At 46.3% G+C, this 12308-nt stretch overlaps 1 protein-coding gene across 5 annotated transcripts in view; it reads right to left on the minus strand.

The window, feature by feature from the left end:
- The window catches only part of HERC3 (HECT and RLD domain containing E3 ubiquitin protein ligase 3), a 517835-nt gene that overhangs the window by 53751 nt on the left and 451776 nt on the right, over positions 1 to 12308 (minus strand). For all 5 annotated transcript variants that reach the window (XM_085635502.1, XM_085635530.1, XM_085635520.1 and 2 more), the window contains one exon: positions 10756 to 10838. In XM_085635502.1, coding sequence (XP_085491628.1) covers positions 10756 to 10838 — 83 coding nt within the window. The remainder of the gene's footprint in view (positions 1 to 10755; positions 10839 to 12308) is intronic.

The following is a 12308-nucleotide window of genomic DNA, read 5'->3' on the forward strand; positions in this document are numbered from 1 at the left end:
ACTCTGGCTCTCAACCATCTACAGCAGTGGTTCCCAAACTTTTGACTCCTGTGGACCCCCATTGACTCACCACTGGAAGCCAGGGACCCCGAGCAATTTGTATGATTTACATTCCAAACATTAGAAGAGTAAATCGAAGAAAAAAAACACACATACGTGCACACAAAACAAATACTTGAATTACTAAGGATTTTAGTATTTTATATTGAAAGAGTTTGCAAAAACCGGAAAAATGTAATGGGAAGGTTGGTGCTGCATCACCGTGATTAACTTTAAAATGGTTCGCTGTTTTTCGCAGTACAAGGCTCTGCTCCTGCCAGGGCCAGAGCGGAAACCCAAAGCAGCCCTGGCAAATGTTTTAGATCAGTCCCCATTCAGTGCACACCAAGTGCAGTGAGTGAGCCTGACCACTACAAAGGGGGCTTTGGGAGGCTCTCCCCTCAAGAAAATTTAGGAAACAATGGTGCATTCTACAACAAATTTATCATTATATATTGAATTGTATTAGCTTTTAAAGAATAGTAAATGATGACCTTACTATGCACCAGGATACAACAATCTTTGTCGGGGTTCTTCAAGGATTCCTTTACCACCCGTCAACAGTGCCTCTCATTTCTCCATAGCACATCTGTCATGTATTTCATTTGTTTCATAGCATCTCTCATACCATTGTAGGATGTAAGAGCACTTTACATCACACACATATAGAGACAATGAATCATACGTGTAGATCAGTGTAGAGAAAATGTTACATAAGCAAAGGGGACTACAAGGTGTAGGATTCACATGTCATTCATATTGGTAGTCATTTTCTAAAGAGTGCTTTGTCTGGAAAAGCACAAACTCAGGATTCAGAACATAACACAGTGGTTAGCATTGACTTTAACAATAAAAATCTATTTCCACCCAAATAAACCCCTTTAGCAGCATCGGGATAATAAAAGACTAGGAAAAAACCTAACTTACTAACTTGTACCATGCAGTGTGCAAGCAGCTCTTTGGTGAGTTTATAGCTCACTGTGCTAGATTATGATTGTCTCTTATGAGCTGCAGAGTAACACAAGAATATCTGTGACAAAAGCAGTAATCCACTGACCTATGCACATAAAGGAATATGCTACTTACCAGTATGCATCTGTTCTTGGCATGTAGAGCTGCAGAGTTGTACACTTAGCATAGATCGCCATCTGGTGTTGGGCCCGGATGTTTGCAGTTTGTTTTTCTTCTTGGACAGTCTTTGGAAGTCACGAGTTTGGTGACTCCTCCTTCGGTCCGTACTGCGCATGGGCTTCGGCTCCATCCTCAGATTGTTTTTCGCCAACAGGGAAATGATGGAGCTTGGTAATCACAGTGAGAAACCCATGTGTGTAGTATCTAAATAAGATGTACTGGAACGGATACAGGTAGCCGGGGAGGCGGGTGGGCGTGTACAACTCTGCAGCTCTACATGCCAAGAACAGATGCATACTGGTAAGTAGCATATTCCGTTCGAGGCATATGAGCTGCAGATTGTACACTTAGCATAGATTATATAGCAGTACCCAACCCTAGCGGCGACCACCGGTATCCGTTGCAGTGGTTTGAAATAGTGTCTTTAGTACAGCCTGGCCCACTCTAGCTTGCTGCTTGGAATGCACATCTACACAGTAATGTTTTGTGAAGGTGTGCGGTGTAGACCATGTGGCTGCTTTGCAGATGTCATCTAAGGGTATATTCCCTAGAAAGGCCATAGAAGCCCCTAACTTTCTTGTAGAATGGGCTTTAGGCGGAACAGATAATGTTCTTTTAGCCTTTTGGTAGCAAATCTGTATGCATTTTACAATCCACCTAGCTATCCCTGATTTAGAAATGGGGTTGCCTTTATGTGGTGGAGAGAAGGAGACGAACAATTGTTTAGTCTTCCTGAAGGGTTGTGTTCTTTGTATGTAGTATAGCAAGGCCCTTTTTACATCGAGTGTGTGTAAGGCTCTTTCTGCAACAGATTGAGGTTGCGAGAAGAAGACAGGTAATTCCACCGATTGATTGAGATGGAAGGGGGAAATGACCTTGGGCAGGAACTTCGGATTTGTGCGAAGTATGACCTTGCTGTGATGTATTTGTATGAAGGGTTCCTGTATAGTGAACGCTTGTATTTCACCAACCCTTCTAAGGGAAGTGATAGCTACGAGAAAAGCTGTTTTCCAGGTGAGAAACTGTAGCTCGCATTTATGCATTGGTTCGAAGGGCGGACCCATTAGTCGTGTAAGAACTAAATTTAGATTCCATACAGGGGAAGGTGGTGCCCTGGGAGGAATTACTCGTTTAAGGCCTTCCATGAAGGCTTTAATAGCGGGCACTCTGAAAAGAGATAAATGCTGTCTGTTTTGTAGATAAGCAGCGATCGCTGCTAGGTGTAGGCGTATGGATGAATATGCCAGGTTACACCTGTGAAGATGGAGCAGATAGCATATGATGTGCTGTATGGATGCATCTAAAGGGTTGATTGTATTGTTACGGCAGTGAATAACAAATCTTTTCCACTTTGCGGCATAACATGCTCTAGTGGTAGGACGTCTGGCTTCCATGATGATGTTCATGCAATCAGGGGGAAGGTTAAGGTATCCGAATTCTAGGATTTCAGGAGCCAGATCGCCAGGTTGAGCTGAGCTGGGTCCGGGTGCCTGATTTCTCCATGGTTCTGGGTTAGGAGGCATGGGGATAGGTGCAGTTTTTGATGTGGTACCACTGATAGTTGTAGTAGCGTGGTGTACCACGGCTGCCTGGCCCACGTCGGAGCTACCAGAATGAGTGTGAGGGAGTGCTGTTGTAGCTTCCTGACCACTAATGGAATTAGTGGGAGAGGTGGAAAGGCGTATGCAAATCTGCCTGACCAGTTCATCCATATCGCATTGCCCTTGGACAATGGGTGTGGGTATCTGGCGGCGAAGCTTGGGCATTTTTTGTTTTCGTGGGTGGCGAAGAGGTCTATCTGAGGATGCCCCCACTGTTGGAAGAATGGCTGAAGAACTTGCGGATGCAGTTCCCATTCGTGTAGTTGTTGCGTTTGTCTGCTGAGCAGATCTGCCATGGTGTTTTGTACGCCTGTGACGTGTTGTGCCAGGAGAAAGATGTTTTGGGGAATTGCCCATCTCCATATGCTCTGGGCTAAGCGGGAGAGCTGGGGAGAGTGTCCCCCCCCCCTGTTTTTGGATATAATACATTGCAGTCATGTTGTCTGTGCGAATGAGGACTGCTTTGCCCGAAATCTGTTTTTGGAAAGATTTTAGGGCTAGAAAGATCGCCAAGAGCTCCAGATGGTTGATGTCGAGCAATTTTTGCTGTGGCGTCCATAGACCTTGCATTGTGAGGTGTAGGAGGTGCGCTCCCCAGCCGGAGAGCGATGCGTCCGCTGTTAGAATCACCTGAGGAACCGGGTCCAGGAACGGCCGCCCTTTGGAAAGGTTTGTGGTGTTCCACCACTGCAGAGAGTGATGTGTGCGGCCGTCCACCAACACCAGATCCGTCAGCTGACCCTGGGCCTGGTTCCACTGTTGTGCTAGGCACTCCTGAAGTGGACGCATGTGTAGTCTTGCATGGGGCACTATAAAGATGCAAGACGCCATCATTCCTATGAGCTTCATGAACACTCTTGCTGGAAGAGAGTGTTGGGGAAGGAATGTTTTGCGTAAGGCTTGAATGCTTGTGATTCTGGCTGTGTTTGGATAGGCAATACCTTTGGAGTTGTCTATAGTGGCCCCGAGATATTGCTTTGTGTGAGATGGTATGAGGTGGGACTTTTGGTAGTTCACCGTGAAGCCTAGCTGGTGGAACAGTTGGATGGTGCTGTTTGTATGCTGCACGCATTGGTGGTAAGACGCGGCTTTTATCAGCCAGTCGTCTAAGTAAGGGAAGACGTGAATGCGTTGACGTCTGAGGTGTGCTGCTACTACCGCTAGGCATTTGGTAAACACCCGTGGTGCGGTGGTGACCCCGAAGGGGAGAACCGTGAATTGGTAATGTTGCCCGTCCACCACGAACCTGAGGTATTTCCTGTGAGAGGGGTGTATTGGAATGTGAAAGTATGCGTCTTTCAGATCCAGTGTTGTGAGAAAGTCTCCCTGACAGAGGAGTGGGAGGACTTGTTGTAGGGTGACCATATGGAAATGGTCTGAATGTATGTAGGCATTTAGAGGCCGGAGGTCCAGAATGGGCCTGAGGGTCCCGTCTATCTTTGGTATTAGGAAATATAGGGAGTAAACCTCTAGATTTTGCTGATTGGTGGGGACCTGCTCTATAGCGTGTTTTTGGAGGAGGGAGAGTACCTCCTGTTTGAGCAGTGTGGAATGTTCTTGAGACATTGGGCGGTGCCTTGGTGGGATATTGGGTGGGGTAGATGTTAGCTCGAGACAGTACCCTGACCGAATGATTTGGGTCACCCATTTGTCCGATGTTATGGACTCCCATGCGTGGATAAAGTTTTGTAGTCTGCCCCCGACCGGAGTGGAATGGTCTGGGGGGAGCGGAGGGAAGTCATTGTGTGGGCGGGGTGGCAGAACGGGTGTTGTTAGTTTTGCCCCTGCCCTTATTGTTGTTGCCTCTGTAACCACCCCTTTGGTTGCCCTTTGAAAAGGTATTTTGAGGAGGGGATTTGTATGAGGCAGAGGTGCTATCGGTGGAGAAGCCTCTGCCTGTGCCACGAAAGGAGGAGCGTCGAAAGGAACGTTTAGAGGCTTGTGTTTGGAGTGCCCCCATAGACTTTGCTGTGTCTTTGTCCTTTTTCATCTTTTCCAACGCTTCGTCTACCTTGGGCCCAAAGAGCGTTTGTTGGTCAAAGGGGTGATTGAGTATGGACGCCTGGACTTCAGGCTTAAACCCTGTGATCCTGAGCCAGGCATGGCGACGAAGCAGGACACTGGTATTTATGGCTCTGGAAGCAGTGTCGGCTGCATCGAGGGCACACTTAATGGAGGTGTTTGTAATGAGTTTACCCTCCATTATTAGCTCATGAGCCCTACGCTTGTGTTTCTCGGGGAGGTGCTGCATAAGAGCCTCAAGTTCATCGTAGTGTGCTCTGTCATAGCGCGCAAGTAGCGCTTGTGTGTTTGCAATGCGCCACATGTTTGCAGCTTGAGAGGCGGTGCGCTTGCCAGACGCGTCTAGGAGTTTGGATTCCTTGTCTGGCGGTGGGGCTTCTCCTGAGGACTGGGAGTTAGCCCGCTTTCTAGCTGTAGAGACAACTAGGGAATCTAAGGGAGCAGGGCCCTTAATGTATGCAGGGTCTGTGGGTGCCGCCTTATACTTTTTCTCTATTCTAGGGTTTAGTACCCTGGCCCTGACAGGGTCTTTGAACACCTCTGCGGCATGCTTGGTGAAACCCTTAAGCATGGGTAAGATGGAGGTGGATTTGTCCTGTATGTCGAATGTATCCAGTAAGAAGTCGTCTTCCACTGGTTCAGTGTGCATGTCCACCCCATGGTAGTGTGCTGCTCTCTGCACTAAATGATGGGACCCTAAGGAGTCCTCTGGAGGAGACGGCCTGGATGGGTATAGGTCGTCCTGAGGAATATCGGGTACATCAGGGTTATTGTAATCCTCCCACGGGTCTGGGGTCCCTGGTGGAGTGGGATCCATGGGGGCATCCGCCGGATAATTGTCCGGGTCCCCGTCGTCCGGATCTGGGGACGGGGCCGGAGAGTAGTGAGGTAAGGGTGGCGGAGACCTGGGAGGGGGTGGAGGAGGTAGGGGAGGTGGTAGTGGGGAGGGCACTCTGAGGGGAGAAGTAGCAGAGTCCTTCCGTTTGGGTGGTGGAGGAGGAGCCGGAGTATCAAGGCGTCTTTTCTTGATAATTAAAGTCAATAGTCCAGTCTTTGGATCTTTGGACAGAGTCTTTTGTAGAGGGTCTGGTGTAAACAGAGCCAGTGGCGTCGAATCGTCCGTCGGCACCGGTGATTTCGGAACCGAGGACTTCGATGGTTTGTGTGCGCCATGCTTTTTTGGGGCCTCCTGTTTTTTTGGCGTCGAAGGAGTTTTCGGCGCCGGAGCGTCGGTGCCGACAGATTTATGTTTGTGTTTGGTCGGCACCGAGAGTCCAGGCTTCGGCACCGGTGGCTTCGGAGTCGAGCTGGATATTGCTTTCTTCGGTGCCGGATGCTGTTTTTCGGCACCAGGCGTCGGCTGGCTCGATCCCGAGCTGCCGTCAGACTTTGGATGCTTCGACACCGAGCCCGAAGGTGGGGTGATCGAAGCTTTGGTCTTGGTTTTGCCCAGGCCGGCAGGCGAGGGAGTAACCTGAGTCTCTTTGGTTTTGGGCGCGGGGGTGGGAGGGGGCACAGTACTCACGGCCCGCTGCGCCGGTGTGATGTCCTCCACGTCGGAGTCGTCGGCCTCGGAAGCGCTGACGACGTCTTCTTCCTGCTCGGTGTGTGTTTGCTCCGAAGCTTCGGCGCCGCCTCCGAAGATGTCCGGTGGAGCTGCAGACGATGAGTGCGCCATGGTGCGTCGAGCTTTTCGATCCCGGATGGTTTTCTTCGATCGAAAAGACTTGCAGGCGGGGCAGTCTCTGGCCTCGTGTTCTGGAGAGAGGCAAAGATTACACACCTGATGGAGGTCGGTGTGGGGAAATTTAGACCCACATTTTGGGCACTTTTTGAACGGAGTCCTTTCCATCGGCCGGGACCGGAGTCGAGGAGGGCCCGAAGGCCGGTGCCGATGTACGGGATGGAGAAAAGTGCCGCTTCGAGAGATGAAGATGATGATGAAGAAACTCGAAGAGACGAGGATTTTCCGTCGAGGCTGGAACCGTAGAAGTTCGAAGTCGGAGCACGAAGTATCACATCCGAGCCCGATGGCGGAAAAAAACAATCTGAGGATGGAGCCGAAGCCCATGCGCAGTACGGACCGAAGGAGGAGTCACCAAACTCGTGACTTCCAAAGACTGTCCAAGAAGAAAAACAAACTGCAAACATCCGGGCCCAACACCAGATGGCGATCTATGCTAAGTGTACAATCTGCAGCTCATATGCCTCGAACATACTGTTTTTGTAAAATGCATGGTACGTGTTCTTTGCAGCAGGCATATTAACCCTCTGTGCTACATTAGATGAGTCGAACCTGCCACTGGACAAAACTCTCAACTCTCTCCAGCAGGTACATTAATCGCTGGTGTTATCTTGACACTTTTATTGTTGCTCGAAAACTACCAATTCTACAAGGAACTTTGTAGTGATTTTAAAACTGCTGCCTATGGACCCCTTGGGAATGTGTCACGGACCCCTGGGGGTCCACGGACCCCAATTTGGGAAACACTGATCTACAAAGATGCACGTCCACCTGGCACAGGGGCCAAGACCCCACCCATCCAACTTGCTGTAGCACCACATACTGATGTGAGAACCTGCACCATCCTCCACATGATAGATGACAGCAAGGCCTTCACAGTCCGATGAACAGCATGCAGCTCCAGACGTCTGAAGTATATCTGGCCCTCCACTGGAGACCAGAGTCCTCCGATCTCCAAATCACCCCGGAAACAAACCCCCACTCCTCCCAAACCCTGCAGCGATGTGTCTGTAGCCACTTTCAGCTCTGGGTGGAGAAGGGAGAGTGGCCTACTGCAGGACAAACTAAGGTCGATTAACAACATAGTAGATCCTAAGCTGCCTCCTCCGTGATCAAGTGGTGTCAGAAAGGCAGCCCTGGTGCTGGGCCCACTTTGATTTAAAGTTAAGTTCCACTGCAGGGCCAACCTGTATGACCTATTATGATGCTAAGAAGCCAGGAAGCCTAAGAACCACCCTCACCTGGATCCAGGTGCAAGCCTGAACCATCAGGATCGTACTCCTGGACTCTGCTGCAGAATGAAAGCCCTGCAATCCACCATATCCAGGACCCCCCCCCCCCCCCCAACTAATGTAAGCCTCTTAGAGGAACTCAGGAGGGAATTAATCTTGTTGATGGTGAACCCTAACAATGTTAGGAGTTCCACCATTGTTCTGCGGTGGTCCATGACTGACTGAGGTGATCTCGCCTTCATCAGTCAGTTGTAATGGTATGGAAACACAATGAATTATAACATCCAAAGAAGTACAGAGACCACCACCATCACTTTTGTGACTGTCTGAGGGGCGCTGTTCAGGCCAAAAGAGAGCACAGTAAACTGAAAATGCTCCTGGTGCATCTTGAACAGCAGGAAAGTCTGTTGGAGGGCAGAACGAGAATTTGAAAACACATGTCCTGCAGGTCGAGGGACACATCCAATCCCTGGGTCCAAAGCAGAGAGCATCAAGGCCAACATAAGCCTCTTGAATCCGTCTGTGCATTGGACAGCGGTCAAAGTGAAGACCGCCATGAGGAGCCATCCTTTATGGAATGAGGAAATTGCAAGAATAACAACCCCCACCTTTCACCAAGTCTGGTACCTTCTCTATGACTTCTCTGGAAAGAAACAGGTATACCCTCCTGTTGGACTATGGACAGCTGCTCCTTCGAGATCAGGTTGGGAAGGCTGCCTTTGTCTATATACCATATAGTTCTAACATCTTTAAAGCATTCCAAGGTGAAATCTGGCTTTTCAAAGGGCATGTACATCAGTGATGCTGGCACATCACCACAGAGCCCAGTAGATCTCAATCCAAGCATGCTGACGAGGTCAAGGGACATTACAAAGGCCAAAAAGGGAGTTCAAATGTATAGTAAATGTTTTAGAAGTGAAGCACTGGCGCTTTACTACTGTTCAGCATTGGTGCAGTCCTCATGGGAGAGAAATTAGGCAGGCAAAAATAGGGTAATTTCTCACCGTCTGCTTTCGGGACCAGCAGGATAAGAAGGTCAGCACAGTGTGAACATCTAGAATTAATCTGCACTGCAAAGACACCAATTTTAAGGCATTTCCACTAAAGTAGTAAGGATGTAGTTTCAAAGTTACCACGCTGAGAAGTCACTGCTCTAGCTCCTGTCAATTTTGTGAAGGATGTAAGTGCAATCCAGCATGTTGAACTGGCTTAGTTTGAGTCAAAGACTGCAAGTAACTCTCCTGGCATTTATGTCCTCACCACAATCCGATTGTCACTTCCTTTTTGCGTCCAGTGTGTTTTTTCTTCCAAATCTATTAATTTTTTTGTAAGACACTAACACATTAAAATTTTTAACCATACTAACAATTACAGTAGCTATCTGGTCCCGTAAAGGTGAAACATGTTCAGTATAAATCTCAACCAAAACATAAGGCGGCATATCAAATGTATACACAGAACATTTGTTGCTCTACACACTGATCAATCAATATCCTTAAGACCATAAGGGTGAAGAATTAACATTGAGTGCAAACCCAGCATATAGCCATTATATAAGCATTAGTAAATGACCAAACACTGAACTTCAGGCATATGGCGTTACTTTCTTAAATCATCAAGAGTAAGCAGATATAGCAGCATAAGATCTGATATTTCTTGTAATGCTCTCCATTTTCTGGCTCTCTAACCTCTAGCCCCAAAATGCCATCAAAATATTTTACAATAGCCAAACAACTTTACCCAAGGAACTAGGCTTTTGCTGGCCAGTTAACCAACATCCTGAATTATCTTCCCAACCCCCGCGCCAAACTCTTCTGCAAGATACTTATCACAAGAAAAATAACAAGGCTGTACTCTCATTTTTCTCAACTCAACTCTGTGACGCCCCGACAAAAGATACCAAATAATGCAATTAAAAATTACTATAATCTAAAGGCTACCCACACATAGTCCCAATATTTTTCCAACTGGTGAGCGTCAATTAAGTTCTTGCTGTGAAACTACTTTTTTCAGTAAGGTTGTTACGATGAAATAGTGTTTGAAATTTCATTCCATCATTTTCGTATTCATCCCTAGGCTCCTTTTGTGAGGTTATTACTGACACGTTCGGAATTACGGCAGACATATATGCCTTTGTTCTTGTGTGCAGCCAACAGTATGCCTTCCTTCACTACAAAGTAGTGAAACATTGCTAAAACTGGTTGCATAGATGTTTTATATTCTCTCGGAGAACCCTGTCCGGTATTATTCCCTGTGTCCTAAGACAGTCTGGGGTTCCCATGACCCAACTTTAACAACAGGTGTTGTTTACCACTGGTGTAGTGGGACCACAATACTTTTAGTCCAGAAAATGGTAAACAAAACACCTTTCTTCCATAGAGATGGTTTTTTGATGAGAAAAGGCTTCCATCTCCCTTTCCTGAAACTAATGAGAGCTGCCAGCGAGTGGGAATTTGTTGTTTGGATACTTCCTCTTCCCAAATTTGTGGACTTCATTTTCTAGGACTCTCTATATATAGATATGTCTTCCACCCCTCTTCATCACTCTTGTCATGTCACAAGAGGGGTTTTACTTGCTACTCCCAATGCATTCAAAGTTACCCTTTCTTTCCACTGCCCTTCGAGCAAATTAATTGTCACAACATAGTTTAAGAATAGTAACTGCTTCTTTAGCTCATGTATTAGCCTCGAACGTGTATACATCTCCATCATAGTGCTGGAGCCAAGCTCCTGCACTACAGATAGAAATGCTGGTCACAGCTTGGGTCAGAGTTAATAATAGGGTAAGAAAGGTGGATAGAGTGGCAGTAGAATGGAGACAATCAGGAACTGGATTGAAATACTCTGATCTACAAAACAACAAAGCTAAGGATCTTTCAACTAAAGCCCACAAAAATTTCTGTGGAGCTCTGTCCACTAGACATATTTGAAGGGAATGAGCAGTACTTTTTAATGCCCACAATTATTTGTGCCATGTGCTTCTTACTTGTTGTTCTTTGTCACAGTAATTTTGTCTCCCCCAGGGACAAGCATCTTCATTTCGGTCACTCCATAATTCACCCTGCAAATCTGTGCCACAAGAAAACAGAAAAAACACTTTAAAGATTCTAACGCACTGCCCCTTCTTTTACATAAACAATTTCTAATGACTATTTCTGACATAAGCCGGATACTTTACATTACGTCACCAATCAACTTCAGCTACAGTTACTCTCTTTTTTAAGATTCAAGCTAAAGTCACTTCAACTATAATGATATACTGGGTGTTGTGAACCCTGAAGCTAAAGACACCACTGGCGTTGGACAACTCCTGGGTATTAGCCCTTACACAAAACATATTCTGGAAATCCTATAACCTTCAGTACAAGTGGGAGCCCAGACAAACTACGGAAAAATCAGTTTCTGAAAAGTTCCCAAAACAGATTTTGAAAATAATTCAGAGGAAAGAAAAATATGTGCATGTTTAGGAGCTCTAAGAAATATTTTGCAAACACAGAATGCAAGAAATGAATGCAAGTTGGGAGATTGTGGACTGCGGTGGGTGCTAGGTGAAAGGAATGTTGAGATCAAGCTTTCAAACCAGTGGATTTGTCTCGGTCATGATGCAGGGGGATTAAACCAGTGATTACGTTGAACATCTTATCAGAGGACACGCACAACCCCTCCTCCATGATCATATCAAAACATACATTGTCAGCTTCTTAAAGGGCATCTCTTAAAACGCAAATTAACTCACTAGGCTGACCCTACCTCCAATTTGTCTAAGGTTTTATGACCATGTCTAAAATTAACATTATGCCGGAGCAACTTTACCTCTTTCAAATGACTGCGCCTGTGATCCTATCAGGAAATAATTTACATTACTTAACTTACTATTAGACCTCTTATGGTCCATATTAAAAGAAAATGTATATTGGAATTTACTCGGTGACACACAACACATTTAAGGCCTTTACACTAACATGCTGCCAGCATTCTCTACATTGATTAGGAGGTCTACCTACAATTGCCTGAATCCATAAAAAAATATTGCTGCCTGGAGCAAGGTCGGGAAGCATCTTCAAGGGAAAAGGTTCTTACATTTTTCACTTTTCATTCATCGGTCACTAACTGAAACACATTTTTCTAATGTACATTACACAGCGGAGAAGGTGAATGCAAACTTAAGTTTTCAGAGGGGTTAAAATGAGGCATGTCCGATTGATATCTATAAATTTCAACAATCATAGTGGATGATGTAGATTCCTTCTGAGATCTGCACAGGGTTGAGGTCAAAGCAGAAGTGTTAGGAATGCAGAATGAAACAGTCTGGTGGTATTCCATAGTTACTAACCGTTTTTGGGGTGAATAAGTAAAGAGATAAAGTAAGGGGTCAAAAATGTGGCATTCAGTTTGAGAGACAATATTATGTGCAAAGGGATGAACAAATAAAGTGTCTCACATGCATCCTTCATTTTTTACCAATAAAATCAAAGTAGCACGTTCATACACTAAAAACAACATTTCGCCGATGATGGATGAAGAGGCTGCAAAGTGCCT

The sequence above is a fragment of the Triturus cristatus genome, chromosome 2_1, assembly GCF_964204655.1.
Source record: "Triturus cristatus chromosome 2_1, aTriCri1.1, whole genome shotgun sequence".
Lineage (NCBI taxonomy): Eukaryota > Metazoa > Chordata > Amphibia > Caudata > Salamandridae > Triturus > Triturus cristatus.